The sequence below is a fragment of the Hyperoodon ampullatus genome (assembly GCF_949752795.1).
Source record: "Hyperoodon ampullatus genome assembly, chromosome: 4".
NCBI classification, from domain to species: domain Eukaryota; kingdom Metazoa; phylum Chordata; class Mammalia; order Artiodactyla; family Ziphiidae; genus Hyperoodon; species Hyperoodon ampullatus.
This window is the reverse complement of record NC_136917.1, coordinates 70006951-70027527: the sequence shown is the minus strand read 5'-3', so window position 1 is coordinate 70027527 and position 20577 is coordinate 70006951. Positions and strand designations below refer to the sequence as shown.

The 20577-nt window shown below is 38.7% G+C and overlaps 1 protein-coding gene across 3 annotated transcripts in view; it reads left to right on the top strand.

Moving 5' to 3' along the window:
* Nucleotides 1–20577, top strand: part of MEGF10 (multiple EGF like domains 10) — a gene marked incomplete at both ends in the record, with an annotated part of 154294 nt that overhangs the window by 61605 nt on the left and 72112 nt on the right. For all 3 annotated transcript variants that reach the window (XM_079704028.1, XM_079704027.1, XM_079704026.1), the window contains one exon: nucleotides 9093–9185. In XM_079704028.1, coding sequence (XP_079560154.1) covers nucleotides 9093–9185 — 93 coding nt within the window. The remainder of the gene's footprint in view (nucleotides 1–9092; nucleotides 9186–20577) is intronic.

The window sequence follows — 20577 nt, the reverse complement described above, 5'->3', positions numbered from 1 at the left end:
GGTCTCTTTCACTCAGCATGATCACTTTTGGATTCATCCATATTGTCATGTGTATCATTGATTCATTCCTTTTTATGGCTGAGTAGTATTCTGTTGTATAGATATACCATAAATTATTTATTCTTTCATCTGTTTATGGACACTTGTATTATTTCCAGATTTTGGCAACTACAAATAAAGCTGCTCTGAGAACTTGTGTACAAGTCTTCATATGGACTTATGCTTTTATTTCTTTTGGGCAATACCTAGGAGTGGGATAGCTGAATCATTTTGTACTTGTACATAGTGTTTAGAGATGCTTTATTTGTAATAGCCCAACACTGGAAGTAATCCAAATGTCCATAAACAATTTAAGAAACCGACAAAATTTTCCACAGTAGTCGTCCACTAACAATGTATGAGAGTTCCAATTCCTCTAACCTTGCCAATACTTGGTACAGTCAGTCTTTAATTTCAGTCATTTGAATAGATATGTAATATTTTCTTATTGAAGTTTAATTCATACTGTTCTAGTGACTAATGATATTGAGCATCTTTTCATGAGCTTATGTGCCATTAGTACATCTTCTTTGGTGAAGTGTACAAATCTTTTGCCTATTTATTTATTTGTAATTGAGCTGTTTATCTTATTTAGTAATTTTGTATATTCTGAATACAAGTTCTTTATCAGCTAATTTTTAAATAAATATTTCTTCCATTCTGTGACTTATCTTTCTCTTAATGGTATTTTTTTTTTTTTTTTTTTTTTTTTTTTTTGTGGTATGCGGGCCTCTCACTGTTGTGGCCTCTCCCGTTGCGGAGCACAGGCTCCGGACGCGCAGGCTCAGCAGCCATGGCTCACGGGCCCAGCCGCTCCGCGGCATATGGGATCCTCCCAGACCGGGGCACGAACCCGTATCCCCTGCATCGGCAGGCGGACTCTCAACCACTGCGCCACCAGGGAGGCCCTTAATGGTATTTTTTGAAGAGCAGAAGTTTTTAATTTTGATGGATAAATTTATTAATTTGTTCTTTTGCAAGTTGTATTTTTTGGTGGCATATCTAAGAACTCTTTGCCCGTTCAAGGTCACAAAGGTTTTCTCCTATGTTTTTTTCTAGAGGTTGTATACTTTTAGGTTTTATGTTTAGGTTTATGATTCATTTTGAGTTAATATTTGTATATGGTACAAAATTATATATCTATATTTATTTATTTGCCTATGGATATCCAAAGTTTCCAGCATTGTTGAAAAGACTGTTCTTTCTTCACTGAATTGCCTTTGTGCCTCTATCAAAGTATAATTGTCTATACATGTTTGGATTTATTTCTGGACTCTCTATTCCATTCCATTGATCTATTTGTCTATATTTACATCAGTATCACACTGTCCTGATTACTGTAGTTTTTAAGTCTTTAAATCAAGTAGTATTAGCCTTTATCTTTTTCAAAGTTATTTTGGCTATTGTAGGTACTTTGTATTTACATATGAATTTTAAAATCTGGTTGTCAATTTCTACCAAAGAAACTGCTGGGATTTGGACTGGTATTGCATTGAATCTGTCGATCTATTTGGGAGAAAATTGATCATAACAATAGTGAGTCATCTGATTCATAAATAATGTCACTCTCTCTTTATTTAGAATATCCCATATATTCTGCTGTTGTTGGGTGGAGTGTTCTGTAAATGTCAAATGGGTCACTTTCATTGATGGTTTTGTTTAATTCTTTAATTTCTCAAAGCAATGTAGCTAGTTCTTAGTGTATAGGTCTTTCACATCTGTAGTCAAATTTATCACTAAGTTTTTCATATTTTTGGTGTTATTATAAATGGCTTTTAAAATTTCAATTGCTGATTGTTTCTTGCCAGTATATAGAGGTATAATTAAGTTTTTTATATGGGTTTTTATCTGTAAACTTGTTAAACTCTCATTATTTTAGTAGCTTTTTTTGTAGATTTCCATCAGACTTTCTATACATATATACATATATTTCAATAATCTATAAATAAAGACAATTTTACTTCTTCCTACCCAATCTGGATGTCTTTTACTTCTTTTTTCTTGCATTATTACCTTGCTAGAACCTTCAGTACAATGCTGACTAGAAATTATAAGAGTAGACATCCTTGTCTTGTTCCTAATCTAGGGGGTCAAGAGAATTTTTTTCAGGAATGGATGTCGGATTTTGCCAAGTGCTTTTTGGACATTTTTTGATATAATTATTTTCTGCTATTATATATATATATATATTTCAATTTAGAAACTGACTCACCAGAAAGATCTTCCAAAGGGGCAGTGTATGTTAGGAATCATGTTTGGCTGTGATAAGTAGATATCTGAAAAATAGAAACATATATAGAGGAATTTTTATGTAATGAAAAGTCTGGAAGTGAGTGGGTTATGGCATTTATTCATCCATGCAAGAAATTCAGAGCAAAGTGTTCCATGATTCCCTGGGCCCTTCCCTCAGATCTGCAGATTCAGCCTTTTTGTCTACACACCTGGCATCAGGAAGAAGAAAGAGATGGGGGATTGCTCTTACCATTGATATCTCCCCCTATACTGTTTCCACATGGACATATCAATCCAGAAAGAGGGATGGAAATGTGGTTTCTTGCTGGTCACACCACTGTCCCTGGTGAATGTGGCATTCTGTTAATAAAGGTGGAAGGAAGACTAGACTAGGTGTACAGTTAGCGATGTCTGCCAAAGACACTGCTGGTAATCACTCTTTGTACTTGTCCTTCACATCCATGAAAGCTCCATCAAGAATGGAAGGAAAGGAATTTTAGATATGGATTTTTAAAAATACATTTACCAAGTGCAACTTTCTAGACTTCCAGTGTTTTCTCACTCTCCATGACTGATCAGCAATCTATGCACGTCACATATATGGACCACTGGTGGCTGTGGGGTGAGAGCCCCTGACCCTATGCAACGGGTTTTGTAACCTTGGGGATGGGATGAAAAGAGGATGGAGTATGAGGCAGCTGCTTTTGGCACCTCTTTCCTGCAGCTTTATTACAAAGGTGTCTACTTCCTAAGCTCAGATGTTCTCTCTTTCCTGAGACCCTCCTTGATCTCACTCTAGTTGGAATCAATTGCTCCCTTTCCTCAGCTGCCACAGTATTTTTATGATGACTTTTTGAGATGTAATTCACATACCATACAATTCAACTATTTAATGTGTGTAATTCAGTGGGGTTTTTAAAGCATATTTACAGAGTTGTACAATAAGCACACAATCAACTTTGTAGTATTTTTATTTCCTCAATAAAACCCTGTATCCATTAGCCATCACCCCACATTCACCCTCAGTCCCTCCCAGCCCTAGACAACCACTAATACACTTTCTGTCTCTATAGTTTTGCCTATTTAGACTTTTCATATAAATGGAATTGTTGAATATGGTTCAGAGTATTTGTTCATAATTTGTTCATAATATTACATCTGCATTCTGCTCTGCAGTTAGGTTTTGTGGAGCCTATATTTGACCTCTTCTGCAGACTAAGAGTTCCCGGTCTGCCATCTTTGTATCCATAGTAGTGTCTAGTAATGTGCCTGCTACCTCAGTAAATATTAAATTGAAGGAAAAGGGAATTCTCTTCCTTTTTATAAACAAACACAATAAGGTAGGCTACAATGTAATGTCTGCAAATATGAAAACAAAATGATTCCTGTCTGTAGTGAATACTGTAGTAGCAATTAGATTTTTGTAAAGACTTTGCATGTAATTGGCCTCAAACAAAAGTATGTAGTGGGTAAAGTTTATTTAGGAGTCAACTTTCTGCTTTCTTTCTCTTCCTCATTTGAATCTTCTAACTCCCAACTGGCAGTTGTCCAGTACACCTGCCCTAATATCTGACCTAGCACAGCTACTACCATCCTTTTCCCTCCTGCCTTCCCACTGCCATCAAAACTCATCAGAAGTTTTGGTCCACTGGGATTCAGGCACCTGGGTTCACTCCTACTTCTGCCTCTAATGCCAGCTGCAAATATTGGGAAAATCATTCCATTTTCCCAGTCCCCATTTTCTTGCCTGAAAAATGCGGAAATGACGTTCAGTAAAGGCACCTTTAACTCTAAAAATCTATGTTCCTCTGTAGCAACTCCGAATAAAAAAATGAGCAAAAATAAGATTTGTCGCTTATGCTCTTTATTCATGACATCAAGATAAAAGACACTTCTGGGGGGCTTCCCTGGTGGCGCAGTGGTTGAGAGTCCGCCTGCCGATGCTGGGGACGCGGGTTCGTGCCCTGGTCCGGGAGGATCCCGCATGCCGCAGAATGGCTGGGCCCATGAGCCATGAAAAGACACTTCTGGGGAAAGATGGATTAGGTGGAAGGTGTGTGTTTCTATTGGACAGTTATTTTCAAGAGATACTTTGATCATGGAAACATTTTTCAAATTAACTTAAATGCATTGATTATAATATATCCTCTAGGACACAGGTAGGTACTGTGTTTAGAGATACAATTGGTTTAAAGGAGTCTTTAGTCTGCCCACTCTTACTTTCACCTTTCTGCCATACTCTAGGTGTAAATGCAAAGGGAAATGTATATGGCAGAAGAGAAAACTATTGAATATAGTTAGTAGCTCTCAGTATTAAAGGCAAATATTTACAAGTGAAAGGAATGAGATCCATGTCACTGGTAATGGGATTTAAATGGATTTAGGAGCTAAGGCTGAAATAGGAGCCTAATTAGAGAAGATTCCAGGGTCATCGGGTCAGTCCTCACCTGTCCATCAGGCAGACAGGCTGTCCATAGCTTTCAATTCATAGATGTAGCATGTTCTTCTCATCAGTGTCTCTTGCCCCCCAGTTCTTGAGGGAGAAGATGCCTTGGCTGCTCCTTGCAACTTGATGTGTCTGCAGCGGTGTACCAAGTATGGTCCACATATTCAGCTTACATCTGGTCTCTATAAAAGATTACTGAAAACTCAGAATGTGATATTAATGATTTTCTTAAAGAGAGATGTGAAAAAGAATCATATTGGATAGATTGTCTTTGCTAGCATTTTCCTTGTTTTAATTGCCCTTTTAAAAATAAGAATAGGATAGAGAATAAAATGACAGTTTCCATGGATGAGAAAGCCATACTTAGGATAGTTCTTTTGTGCTTGTCCTTGAAATCTAAGCTATTGAACATTTGCTACAGGAGACCTCTGTTCCCTTTCTCGTTTCCAGCTGACTTTGGAATTTTCTATATGACAAATTCATGTCTTTAACCCACCTTGGGTTCTCACATGGAGTTTGTTAGTCATAAAACTCAGCACCCAGAGTAGGTGGCATTTGAGGCTAAAAGAGGAAAGATGAAGCTAGGGTAGGGATCTAGCTCAGTCAGTTTCCTAGAGGCAGGCTCTGTGTTTGTCACCACATATGCCATGATTAGTGTTACTGCAATTTGGAGAGCTGAGACATCAGAGAACACAGAGTTTTCTAGCTTGCTCTCTTCTCCTCTGTTGTCTCTCTTTGCTCCCACTGGTCTTGTGGGTGCTTGGTGAGAGCTGCTGCTAAATGTGGAGAGTCCCAAGCTGTGGGATAGGGCATGGAACAGAGATGGCACTTGTGTGACAGTCTAATGTCATGTGGAGATTCTGCACCACGGCAGGAGAATTTTGTGTTCTTTCCTTTGAGAATCCGTACCAATAATATTTTCCATTACTTAGATCATTATTTGACTTTAGGCTTCAATGCTTCAAGTTGATTCCTTTGACTCTAGCTTTAATTAAGAAAAAAAATCATTAGGAAAGCAGATTGCCCCTTCCAATTCCTAATTAACTTACAGACTAATTTGTTTTCTGCTATCTATTTACGTTTTGCTTCAGACTTTAGCCAAATGTTATTATTTCAAGGTTTTCATAGAAATAATCTAGATTTTTAAATTACCATGATAGGATTTTTTTCCATCTATTACAGTTGACTGGACTTCTTGGTGTTTCTTTCATAAAACACAAAGTTCATATCATCAGGAATCAAACATGAGAGTATTCATATGATTATTCAGCAATCTCAAAGCATTTTGAAGCAGATCTCCTTTGATTTTTACATATAGAAATTCACTTAATATCCTTTTTTGTAATCAACAAAACAAGAGTAACAAAAACCAATCAACTGGTATCCAAGCATAAGCAATTCTGATTCCTAATCTTCTGGGACCCAGAAGATTTAGCTTATCATGCATTTCTTTACCCATTTTATTAAAGGCCATCTTGATATTGGAGGAAAGGTTCTAGACCTGTTTGCTCTGTCTTACCTTTCTTTCTGGTTGATTCAGGTGGGTACAGTGGAAATCTTTTGGGGTTACTCAGGGGCTAAGAGCCAACACAACTACAACTAAAACCACAGTTTAATCTGCATTCTATGTGGTGACTGTGCATATCAAGGAAGTAGTTTAGGGGAGAGAAAGATGTGTAGTAAAAGAAGGTGAAAAGGAAGATAAGGAGTGAGAAAATGAAAGGAGACAGAAAAAAGGGGAGGAGCAAATTGAGACCTTCCCATGGAACATCCCCCAAAACCTTCCTCTCCTGGCCACCCGCTCTTTGTAGATAGGAAACCCCAGGTTGCTGTCATCCAATCCAGTGTCCTGGGAACCCAGAGATTTTCCAAGTTTCAAATAGTGGAACTGATTTTTCTGTCAAATGAAATTATGTGTAGATGCCTAAGATATAAAGACAAAGTAGTGTTTTATTAATATAGATATACCTTATAAGTTAACATTTATAACATTTTCTAAGTGTAAAATTAATGGGTGAGACCAACAAGAGTATTTTAAATAAACACAAAAATTTGAAATTTGAGGATATGAATGATACTTCTTTTCATCAACCATCATATCCAATTTCTGTGTTTTCTTTTAGATGCACACTATCAGAAAACTCTGGTTTCATATTAAAGAGATCTAGTATCTCAGTTTTAAAACTTCTCAAAATATACAAACAGGATTTTAAATAGTTTTAGTATCTTGACACAGGATGAATTGGGAATTTGATGTCTGAAGGCTGATCACTAACAGTATGTTGCAAGCATAGATGCCATCAGTACACAAGACAAGTTAGACCAAGCACGGTCAAATTTACATATTTACAATGGGTGCCAGCACTCTCTGTAAGATGGGGGTGTCCTGGCTACCACAAAACAGTGTGATATAGGGTCCAGAACATGCCCTACACAATTAGAACTGGGCCTTTTTTGGCATTTAGTTGAACCTTGCATACTCTAGTTATGGTATTTTGCTGGCTTACACATGTATAGCTAAATTTTAAGAAATAACAGTACAGAGCTATGAACTTTTGAATGAATGACCCATCTGCAATATCAAACATGCATAGAAATGGCTGGAGGCACTGAACCCTGAGATTAGCACATGTCGACTTAACCTGGCAGCAGAAGTCAACATGTCGTAGGGCAGTGTGTTCATATGTTACAGGCAGATTTTGCTTCTCATTATAATTAAATACGTAATTGTATCAAGTATTATGAGGTTGCTAAGAATCTCCTTGGAACTCTAGTGTCAAAATCTCTAGCTCATCTGGCCTGATACCCCTCACCAAATTGCCTGGATGGTAAAGAATTATTCTAGTAATAGGACATAAATGTGTATTTCCTGAAATTTTGGTCACTTCATTTTGTTGCAGTGTCCTCAGCAGGTGACCTACCTGATAGTTTCTTTCTTATAACAAATTTATATCTTTCATTAGAACATTCCCAGCTAATTCTCAGAATAAAGTCCTGACACCTTAGTTTGGTTTTCAAAGTGTCTCTCTCTTTCCAAAGCTATTGCTCCAAACACTGCACCCAAACAGATCTTCTTGTTTCCATTTGCTTTTCTTTCTACTGCTTGCTTTTGCTTTCTCTTCATCTAAAATGCCTTTCATTTATATCTCTTCATGTCTAAATCTTTTTGATAAAAACCTTAGAAGTGATTATCACTTTTGGTGCAGCAATATATTTATATTACATACGTATATCCTATACTATATATACATATATATATACAACATGTATAAATATATAAACACAATACAGACTTACACACAGTATATAAATCACACAAAAGAATATTTAATGACATAGAAAGATTTTTTTCTCATTAAGTGGGAAGGTAAATTGAAAAATATTATGATTCTCTTTTTTTTTCCTTAAAAGAGAGGTTTATTTTGCTTATTGGTATTTTATGTTTGGACAGTAGACCTGTTTTACTTTTGTAATAAGACATGAATTAATAAAACTTACCTCTAAAGCATAGGATACCTTATCCCATCCTTAAATGAAATTCTAGAACATCTGAAATCCAAACTCTTCCAAGTTGTTCTCACAATTACTCATATATCCAGGTATTTTAAGGAAGATTTAACCAACCTGAGTGGCACCAATGTTGAGGATAATGCTGATGTTCAACACAGCATATTTCTGATCCCTTTCTATCCACCCACTGAGCTTTCCTTTGGAAATCATCAGACTACTCATCCACTCATGTTTGCAATGATACCCCTTATTTTCATGGGATGGGTCACACCAGTGATATTCACTAACAAAAGAGGAATTGAGATTTACTATTTCCTAAAGACCTGGGTGACATTTTTCGAAAATTCTCCTCAACAGAAAAAGGGCATCTAAGTCTGCTGTGTCATGGTTGTGAATAACGTGTGCACAAAGAAATTTGACTATTGTTTCTAGTGAAGGTATTATGTAAAGGGAATACCTTTCAGGCTACTCTTGTCACCCTGGAGTCCTGAGATCTTGCTTTGTGGTTTGTTTGTGCATCCATATACGCTTCTCCTGAAACAAAGAGGATATATTTGGTAGTCACTGATAATTTTTTTTAAAAAGTGGATTAGGCAATTTTCCTTGAAACTTCTTTGCTAATTTAGCATGAAGTAGAATTATATAGTAGAAATGAAGGAATTTATTTGGAGGTATCAAAATAAGAAGGGGAATTGTTTGGATACACAGAGGACTGTAAGAGGGCTGAGGAATGGATTGAAGAAAATTATCAAGCATGCATGTTGTTTTTAAGTGATACTTGAGACTGAGATGTGAAACAGCTGTGTTGTTGGGGTTTTTTTCTTGTGCCAACTTTCCTTATTTGATTGATTTTTCTCTCTGACAGCCCATTGTGCTGATAAATGTGTCCATGGTCGCTGCATTGCTCCAAACACCTGTCAGTGTGAGCCTGGCTGGGGTGGGACCAACTGCTCCAGTGGTAAGTTTCCACCTGCTGTTGTCTGTCTCTGGATGTTTTTGCTGTATGGGCCTCTTGTCTGCAGATTACATGAGCCACAGGTTTCCCTCTTCATCCCAATGCAGAACATTGTGTAGATTCCCAATCCAACTCACGAATACTGTTGTTTTAAATCTCTACATGTATTATACACAGAACTGTTATGAATAGAGTATAAAGAAAGGTGCTTGGAAAGAAGATTTCAATCATCTGATTCTGGTACTTCTGTGAATATCAATGCATTTTCCAGGGTAGGGTCCAGAAGTTAGATTCCTTAACTCAGTAAGGCAGTTGTGGTAACACAGCTACTGTATTCCTGCGTCTGTTTTTACTTGTTCGTTTATCTAATATATTTTCTTGGTGATGAAAACTTACCACTTGTTGGTTCTAAAGCAGAAGTAAAATTGATATTTTCAATGCTTAACATATTTATCTTTGAATTCTGAGGTGCAAATAATAAGCACTTGCTCAGATTACTGGGGAGAATTATTGGTAATAAATGAAAATTCATGAACATTTAGGTATTAAATCAATTCATAATATAGTATATAATTTTTCTCCATTATGTTAGAATTATAATTGTAAAATGATGGTGTTTTGGACTATAAGCAGATTGCCCTTAAAATCCTGTATTCATTATTATGAGGATTAAATGATGGAATGTCATGTAATACAGTTGCTTTTCTAAATTTCACAGTTAAAACTTAGGTTTTCTGGCTAACTCCTTGCTGTGCGTGTAATTGTGCACTCTTCCTGTTCCTTTATACTTCGTTTTGCCTTGAAAAATGTGAGAAGGAATTGAAGTGCAACTAAATTGTAATGCATGAAACGTTTACGTTTAGAGAAAGGGAAGATAGTTATAAAAATTAGCAGACTCTCGTGACAACACAACTTTGACCTCCTTGCTACCAAAGAATTTTCTGAAACTAGTCCAAAAGAACTTTAAGCTATGTAGATAAGCTGGTTTTAAGAATTTTTACTTGCTTCCATTTGGAATTGGGGAGATTACTCTTTATCTTGTTAGAACTACTTGTTTTAGACTTGTGATCTCTTGACTGCCTCTAAAACAGCATCTTCAGGGGAGGTCCTTATGCTGTCTGTGCATAGAACATTCCATGTGAAAGAGCCTTTTTATCGTGTCCTAAACAGGGAGTGTGTGTGTGTGTGTGTGTGTGTGTGTGTGTGCGTGCGCGCACGCGTGCGTCTTTCTGCCCCGACAGGCTTCCCATTCCAATGGGTAACTGTCTTGCAGGGTTTTGTTAGCCTTCTGTTAGAGATCAGGAGGGGAGAGGGCACTTCGTTCACATGCCGTTGAGGCAAAATGTTTGGGATGTGGGATCTGGCTCACGTCCATTTTTCCGGCCAACTGACCTCAAATGCATTGTTGCTTTCATCGACTTTTCCAACTTAAAGATCAGTTGTGCCTACACACTTGGAAGAAAAATAACATTATTATATAAACCATTGGGAAAGAGAAGAGTGGCTATATTTTTCATTTGAGAAATGAGATTTGTTACTAATTTCAGGGTGAGAATACTGTGGAATAATTTTAGTTGCAGTCATACTTTGTCCCCTAAGAACTGCAGCCTACCTCAAACTAAGAGATCAGACTAAAGAGTGTGTAAGCAAAACAAAAGGTCTACATGGGTTTCAGACTCTCTAGAACTGATAGGCCTTCTAGAAAACAAACTGTTGCTTTATTTCGGAGTTGACTGCCTTTTGAATGAAGCCTCTAGAATTCTGACAACACATGTTCTTTCAATCCTGGATGATGATATTGAGGTGACTTTTAGTTTATTCTCCACAGCTTATGTTTTGGCTCTATCATAAACAGAAGCATAAATAAACGTGGACAGATATCTGAAGGCTTTAAAGATGTTCTTAGAAAACATTTCTGACACCTTTTTTAAGCACCTAAGAAAATGCTGTTCTGAGCCAGAGCACTGAATTTTGTTACCTGGGTTTTGTCTATAGCTGTTACCCTAATATCACTCATTAGGAGGTGTGTAATTTAGTTACTCTTGGCCAGATAATTCTTGAAGCAAATGCACACTCTAGTAATCTACTAAGTAACAGAGTTAAAATGGCCTAATTCCCAAGGATTTTTATCTCTCTGCCCCTCCTCTCTGGTTATTGTTATGCATATATTTGATAATATATGTTAGATCCAGAAAATGATTGCTTTTTTAATGACACCAGTTCCTTGTATTAGTCAGGGTCCAATCAAGAGACAGAAACTGCAATAATTTTTTGGAGTAAACCTTTCATTTTGGAACAATTTTAGAAGAGTTACAAAGAGAGTTGACAGTTTCCATACACTTGCATCCAGTTTTTCCCTTAACATATTAAGTTACCATTAGCTTGGCAAAACTAACTGCCAAAAGAAATTGACATGAATACACTACCAGTTAGTTCCTTACTAGCATATTACTATTAAACAAACTCTAGACTTTATTTGGATTTTATTATTTTTTCCATTAATGTCCTCTTTCTGTTCCAGGATCTAGTCCTGAGCACTGTACTGCATTTTCACATCTCCCCAGTCCCCTCTGGTCTGTGACAATTGCTCAGTCTTTGTTTCTCATAACCTTGACAACCTTGACGAGAACTGGCCAGATATCCCGCAGAATGTCCCCCAGTCTGTGTTTTCCTCATGACTAGACTAGGGGTACAGGTTATGAAAATACCACAGACTTGAAATGCCTGTCTCATTATATCGTATCAGGGGTATGATGATATTCACATGACAGCACTGATGGTGTCATCACTCGGTTAACCTTCATCATTTGGTGATGTGTAGTGTTTGCCAGGTTTCTCCACATAAAGTTACTATTTTTCCTTTTCCTTTTTCTCTGAGAATACGTCACTAAGTCTAGCCTACCCTCAAGGATGAAGGGTAAAGATTAAGCTCCATGGTTTTGAGGGGGAGAATATCTACATATGGACATATTCCATAAGGAAGATTTATTTATTCTCTCCCATTTAATCAATCATTTATTTATATCAGTGTGGACTTATATATATTTACATGAGAAGTCAATATTATATTGTTTATTTTGTTGCTTAAATTGTTCCAGCTTTGGCAACTGGGAGTTCTTTTAGGTGGCTTCTGTGTCCTTTTCATACGCCATTGTCCTTTTGTTTGGTCTTTTGAGCAGTTCCTTACTTTCTGCTATTGTAGGATACTCCAAGCTCACTTTGTGTTTTTCCTGCTTCAGTCCTAGAATGAGCCATTAGAGAATGGTATTTAGAAACCAAGATCTGGGTGCTGGTGTGCTCGTTGCCCCTGGAACACATAGTAACTTGAGCAGGGAAAGTTTATTAAAAAGAATCATTAGCTATAACATGAATTTGGTGTAGAGATTGGCTAGTAGAAAGTAGATAACACTCAAAAGAATACAGGAATGGCAGAAATAAGGAGCATTCACTACTCCTAGGGCTGAGATAGAATACCCAAAGAGGAAGCCCCAGTAACGGTGTGATATAGACCTTGTTAGAGCACAGCCACAGCTCACTGAATGGTAGAGAGACTGCCACGGTACACCCCTAGTGAAACTTGCTGGAAATCTGCTTTCTGGAACTTGCTAGAAATCTGTTCTATACGATGCTTGAGAAAGCTGTTCTGGAGAAGTGTCTTACCAGAAGCACTCTGCTACAAAAAAGCCCAAGGGGGAATGCCAGGGGAAGTTGATGGCTGATGGGTGCTGCTAGCCACAGTGCACTGTAGGAGCTGGATGCTGAAGAAGCTGTCTGTGCTGGAGAAGCCACTCCCACTGTGCTGACAGGGCAGGGGCTGGGTGCTGGAAGAGCCACGGTCACTTCCGGAGTCAGTTGAGCTGGCACTCTAGAACCATGATGGGCAACACCTTCCTCCTACAGTGTCTCTCTGGCACCCTTCAGAAAATGCTTAACAGTCAGCAAGCTGGCAAAGGAAGAGTACTTAAAGGGCCCACATCCATTTTTGTAGATAAAAATGAAGGATAAATTTAGCCCTGAGAGACAATAAAGTGATAACTGGTCCAGTCCACTCCTTTGTTTACTCAGCTCTTCTGTGCACCTTTCTACACACATTTGAATTCTTGCACATCAATGAAATGACTCTGCATTTCCATCTAATAAAATACAGCCTGACATCGTACAAGTTAAGATGTTCTCACTCTTTTCCCAAAATGAGGAGATGCAAGTCCCAACAGTCATGGTATCCATTGCTGGTTATATTAATTTTTCCTGAAATTCAGATGAAGTACCACAGAATATTTTGCTACCTAGATACTAAAGTTATCTTCCAACAACTTTTATTTTATATAAAATTAAATAAAAATGCAAAGAGCAGAAAAACAGAAAATAGCTTCTACAAATAAACACATAGATGTAGCAAGCAAAGAGAAATGTTAAAAACTACTACAGGCCTCTTTTCTGTAGTTAGTCACATGCTGTACTTTTATGTATGGCCTCCTTCTTCCCCATTTCACATTTCTCCCTCTCAGCCCAAACCTCAGCTACTTAAGGTTCTTTATCTGGAGGAGTGACTCAAACCTCCATTCCTGAAGGATCTGAATTCTCAGTTGTCCTGCCTTTTATTGGTTGTTGACACTTTCCATTAACCTTTACTACTGGACATGGAAGTACCAAGAGGTGCCCCACAGAATCCCTTGGGTTCCAGACATAGTTCAGCTTTCTCCCGTTATGCAGCAGCAGCCCAGTTTCCCTGTGATAATCAGGATCAATCATTCCAGCCAGAAAAGTAACTCGTTTTCATAGCTGTCTCTGTATATTTTTTCCTTCCCAATATACATGGGAAATTAAGAGTCTGACAGTACCTTCACAAGCACAAATTTAAAAAGGCTTCCCTTGGAGGTTTAGTATGACTGTTTACCTTGTCAGTGGATGGACGGATTCCTATATATGGTATACAGTCAGTGTTCCTGGGTCTCAATGTATTTTCTGTATGAAAAACCAGGTGTGTCAGAGAACTGAACATGGTTTGTTTGCTTGAAGTGAAATCATGATTTATTTGACTGACTTGGGCATATTACCTCTTTTTAGGTTTGATTAAATGATTTTTTTTAAAAAACATGCATGTATTTTACTTCTATTGGCATCCTAAAGAATACCCTAGCCTATGTGACATTATCTTAGCTCCAGTTCTCTCTTTCCTCCTCTTTCCTGTTCTCTCTCTGTTCCTCCTCCATCAATATCTCTTATCTGTTCATCAGTCCTGGATTTCTCTTCCTCCCTCACTGGATGATAAACAACTCCTGGAGGGCAGGGTCTGTGTATTGTTAATGTCTTTAGCCTCCACTGTGCCTGGCATGTGATTGCAGAGCAGTAAATGTTTGTTTCATTTAATGAGATTGAATGTATGATTCTGAGAAGGTCATTCATGTGTTCATAGTTTGAACTTTCATTGAATACTGTGTGCAAGAAACTGTGCTGGACGCTGCAGATAAAGAAACCAGTGAGGAATAGTTGTTGGTCCCACAGAGCTTGCAGCCTGGAGAAAAGTAGACAGACTGGTAAATGTCTTGTCCTGAGAAAGAGAACAGCCTCAGGAGAAGAGGTGGATTGAGGAAGCTAGAAATGGTGGTGGGTAAAGTAGTGAGAGGTTTTCTGGCTGGACTACAAAGAAGGACCTAATGTTGTGCTGGGGACAGAAAGCAGACTGCTGTGGGGTGAGGGGTGATGCAAAGATGCTAAAGCATTGACTCCTCTTCCAGAAACTTAACTGGGAACTCAACAAGGAAGGGCAAAGAGTTAGGGAGTTAGTAAAAGACAAATGTAGGCTCAAGAGAAAGTTTGGTGTTTGTTTGCTTTTTTTTTTTTTTTTTTTGCGGTACGCGGGCCTCTCACTGTTGTGGCCTCTCCCGTTGCGGAGCACAGGCTCCAGACGCGCAGGCTCAGCGGCCATGGCTCACAGGCCCAGCCGCTCCGCGGCATGTGGGATCTTCCCGGACCAGGGCACGAACTCACGTCCCCTGCATCGGCAGGTGGACTCTCAACCACTGCGCCACAAAGGAAGCCCTGTTTGTTTGCTTTTGATTGTGTTTTAAGGTGAAAGAGGCTGAGAGGATGGTGAAAGAAAAGACAGAGTCTGGAGATTGAATTGAGAGTTCATTTAATCGAGGGAACACAGCTCCTGAGAAGACGGATGGGATCCTGACACTGATGGAAGGATTAGTGTGAAGTACTTCCCATTCCCAACAGAACGAGGGAGGAAAGAGTGGCAGGCAGGATGTCGATAGGTTTCTGGGCTCAGGAGCTCACGGGCAGTGGGGAGGAGGATCTGAGTGAGTTCATATGTGATGACCTTTCTTCTCTTGGTAAACTGGGGAAGAGATAATCTGCTGATATCAAGGGAAGCAGAAGTTGGGCACGTTGATAATGATGATGACAGCAATAGTTCTCCTCTACTGAGAGTTTAGTATGTGCCAAGCATCTTTGTAAGGGCTTTACAGCTTTACAGGAACTAACTCATTTAATGCTCAACAGATGAGATGGTTACAATTCTTGTTCCTATTTTACAGATGGGAAAATGGAGGCACAGAAAAATTAAGTGTGTTGCCTAAGTTTATACTTCTGGTAAATAGTGGAACCAGACTCGCATCTCATTCACAGCCAGTAATTTTAATAAGGATCTGGTGCCTCCTGGAGCTGGAAAGGAGATTTGGTGAAAGTGATAAGGGTCAGTGAATGAGAGCAGGAGGCAGGACTGATACCACCAGACAAAATAGCAAAACAAAAGTTCCTGAGAGGTGTTGAGGGCACACTAACATGTCATTTAAAATGACACCAATTTGGTTGGATGCATTTGTAATTTGTAATTTCCTCATTTGTAACATTAAGAATGTTGGGCAAGATTGTATTTACGATCCCTTTCAAACCTATGATTCTATGTGTGATTTACTCTCATAAATGTGTCTGCAATCCCCGAGACCTTTCTTTGTTTTGGAAACCCTTTAAACCTTTTGTATGAGTAGCAATAATACATTTGTTTTCTCAACCCATATAATTCTATTTATGATTTTCTACAGGTCAATAGAGAAATTTATTTCTCCTCTGGCTATAGGGCACATCCCAAAGCACATGGAGAGTCCTAAATCAGCCAGCAGCCAGCAAATAGTTTTCAAATGCTTGTTCCCTAGGCTTTTGACATTAGTACCAATTAGAAACAAAAAATGGAAATTAGTTTTGGTCTAGAAAATCCAAACTGGGGTCTATTTAGTCACCAATAGCATTTCTGGTTAAATGTACTTGGAAGTAGTGAAAACATGCCTAGGAGGCCAGACTAGCTCAAACATTTTCAGATACAACATTAAGAATACTGATAACCTTTTAGATAAAGCAAGCACGCTCTGCTGCTCGGAATAAGTAATAAGAATTTGCCTGCAGGATATTCGAATGGGAGAATCCATTTGAAGGGTATTACAAGCCAGAAATTGTAGGGCACAGAAAGCTGACTTGTTCACCAGCAAAGTCTGCTGTAAAGGTATATTGACTGGATACAATAGAGGATCGATGTTGTCTGGAGAGAGAAGTCACCAGAGCCCAGTCCTCATGGCAAGTCGTTAACATACCCATCACCCTGTCAGAATTACTTTAGAAATCAGGTTGATGGAGCAGCAGAATAAGAGTGGATCATTTGGGTTCACTGGCATGAGGGCTGGACATTGATGACAGGTGGGAAGGACTGAGCTTGGGATGAATGGTTCATCAGAACTGCCCGAAAGCAATTTCACTGATGGACTGCCGGAGTATCTTGATAGAGGTCATACACAGAAACTGCTGATTTTGCCTTTGTGAAGGAGTCTGAAACCTGGGCTTTTGTTGGTTACTCTCTGGAGGGGCAGACAATCTCTTCCACCTCCACCCACCCAACTCCCTGTTGGAACTGAATGACAGTAGACTTAGTGCCTCTCCATTCTGTGCTGTTTCTATGCCTCACTTTCCTTAGCTTAAAATAAGTTTCAAAGTATCTATGTCATATGCTTGTGAGAATTAAATGACACAATACCTGCTGAGTACTCAGCACTCAGCACTGTGCCTGGTGGCATGATAATGGCTCAGTAAGTGGTATTTACTTACAATTCCTTGTGTGACAACTGTGCCTTCCACCAGACTTCACATCAGACCGGTCTGTGGACTGGAGAATGGATGGAGGGGCTCTTTGAGGACATCTCGTTTCCCCCAGCAGGCCACACCCTTCTTGAGCAGGAGCCTCTCTTTGTCCAGAGTTGCTTGCCAGGAGGCTCCCCAGACAGAGCCCTGGTGCAGTTTTTTGCATTATCTCCAACCTCTGACCATTAATGTCCTTACCAGATGAATTCACGTCTGGTTCATATTGCTCGGGGCACGGTGAGAACACTATAGATATTTCTGTTACTTGCACTAGTTGGTTCACATGCTATAAAGACAAGGCTGGGCTGTTATTTTATTTAACTCTACTCCACACACATCACTTATTGATATATTTTCCTTTTTTAAAAAATTTTGTGTAATCTCCCTCTACATCTGTTTGTCAGAAAATCTTGGTTCAACATGAAAATATAAGATAATCTAACCTTTTCCTACTCTCTACTCCTGCCACTCAAATCCAAGCCACCGTCCTCTCTTAGTTGGTGATCACAAGTCTCCCTACTGTTGCATCTACTTTAGCCCACTCCAGTCAGTTCTCTGTATTGAGACCAGAGTGATCTTGTAAAAATGCACTTCAGAGCATGCCTCTCCCCTTCCCCAAACTCCCCAGTATTTCCCATTATAGTTAGAATAAACGCCAGAGCCCTGACGTGACCCACCAAGCCCTATTTGATCTGTCCCTCCCTACCTTCCCAGCCCCTTCTCATCCCACTGCTCGCTCAGGGTACCACACTGCTTAGCCTCTGCCTACCTTTCTTGGAACACAGTAGCTTCATTTCTGCCTCTGCACTTGATATTTCCTCCACCTAGAATACTCTCCTCCCTGGAGCTTTATGTGGCTGGCTTCTAATTTAGGTCAACAAACTTTCAATCTAAGTGTCACCACCAGGAGAGGTGGTGACTAGATAAAGAATATTCTCCCATAACTATCTATTATGTTGTCTTTTTAACATTTTTTTATGGCACTATTTGAAAATACTTCATTTGTTTTTTTGTTTGTTTGTTTGGTTTTGTTTTTTTTGTCTGTATTCCCCTTCAGGATAGAAGGCCCAGAGAAATGTGAATTTTGTCTGTTTTATTCACTGCTGCCTAGCTAATTTATTCACCTAATGTCTAGCACAGTGCTGGGCACCCAGTGATTCTCAATAAATATTTGTGGAAGGAAGGAATGAAGGCATAAATGTTCCAGGAGCAGTAATGGATATAAACATGAGATATGAGAGCTGAAAGACTCTGCCTCTTCTTTCAAATGCTTTCAGTTTAATAGAGGGATTGGATTGGAAGTCCATCTACAAATATATAGGCAAAGCATCTGGAGAAGTCAAGGAGGACGTGGTCAAAGGTCTTCTAGAGAAAGGGCATGAACTGAAGTCCTTCCTTCCGTGGCCTTAAGGGAGCTCAGGCTCCAGTGGCTTCAGGATCCACCTTGGCTGTGTGCAATGCAGGCTCATCCATCCTTGGTGAATTCCCATAAACTAGCAGCTGCAGTGAGATTGTAGAAGCCAGGCAGGATGAACTAGGTGTCATTTCCATAAACTTTGAAGAAGTTGTGTACGTAGACAGCTCCTCACCCTCAAAAGAGGAAAGGTTTTACCTTACCTGTAAAATCAAGGGGACTAATACCTGATTTTAGTAAAGCCATGTACATTTCCTCTCATAAGGTTATGCTGTTAATTGGCTAAAATTAAGTGCTCTGGTTTAATATATAGTCCGGTATCTTTCATGACTATATCAAATTTCTTATTGTTTGTGATTGTGTCAAAGAATTTTTTTAAAATACTTGAAAGCTTCCTCAGGGAAGATAAGAAAAAAAAACTGTTTTTTCCTTCTTTGGTCAAAATATCTTCTAATTCATTGACAACCGAGTTGACTTTAAAAAGTTTGAATATTTGTACATATATGTTAGAGCAAAATAATCATGTTTGACATATGTAAATTAATAAAGTGTAGAAAGTAATAAAACAATAACATTTATACTACTTATAAAGACTGTTTCAATAGGGTTAGTAGAGGTTATAAGTGCCCTGCCTCTGGGCCATAAATGGTGTCTTAAAATTCTGTGAAAACCTAATGGTTTTACTACTCACTACTCTTGCACAAAATGAGTGGAAGTAACTTCCAAAGAAAGTTTAAAATTTAATGGAATTGATTTGAACTTGATATTAGTATATAGCCGTGAATTTTTGTTCATGTATTAAAGAAAAGCCCCTTTATCCTTACAAATAAAAATAGCCTCATGTTGTAAAATTAGTATTATACAAACCAGATTTATCCATGCTGTAAATTAGTTCTTAGAATAATTAGACTGCATCAAAGTTAAACAGTTCTTTAAGACACCATAAGCAAAGTTAAAAGAGAAAGAAGAGAATGGAGAAAGATTTCTGCAATGTATAAAACAAATGATTAGTATATAGGATATGTAAAGAACTCCCACAAATCAATAAGGAAAAAAAACCCTCAACTTTAGATTAGGCAAAGGATACAAAAAGGTAATTCAAGGCAAGGAAACTGATTGGCTAATAAGCATATGAGAATATTTATCTTTGTAATAACTGAGGAAGTGTATAATGAAGGAACACAATGTCATTTTTCACCATCTGATTGGCAAACGTCTAGAAGTCTGACAATATCAAGTGTTAATGAAGATGTGAAAGGAAGCTTGCACACACTGCTCTCAGGAGGGTAAATTGGCAGAGTAACTTTGGAGAGCAGTTTGGCTGTCTCTAGAATAAAATGTTGATTTGTGTATACCATAGGATTAGGTAATTTTATTTTTACTTCTTTATAATTTGTCTGTATACCTTGGAGAAACCTTTGCATACATGTATAGGTGATATAGTCTTTGCATCTTTGTAGCAGTGAAAATTTGGAGACAAGTAAAAATGGCCTTGAATATGAGAAAAGATAGATTTATTGGAGGTTGTTAATACAGTGTAATGCTGTGTAGCCATTCATTCCTATAAATTTCTATGTAGTAATACACTACATTAAAAGATGTGTCGGGCCTCCCTGGTGGCGCGGTGGTTGGGAGTCCGCCTACTGATGCAGGGGACATGGGTTCGTGCCCCGGTCCGGGAGGATCCCACATGCCACGGAGCGGCTGGGCCCGTGAGCCATGGCCGCTGAGCCTGCGCGTCTGGAGCCTGTGCTCCGCAACGGGAGAGGCCACAACAGTGAGAGGCCTGCGCACCCCCCCCAAAAAAAAAAAAAAAAGATGTGTCAACATTAGTGGATCTCAATA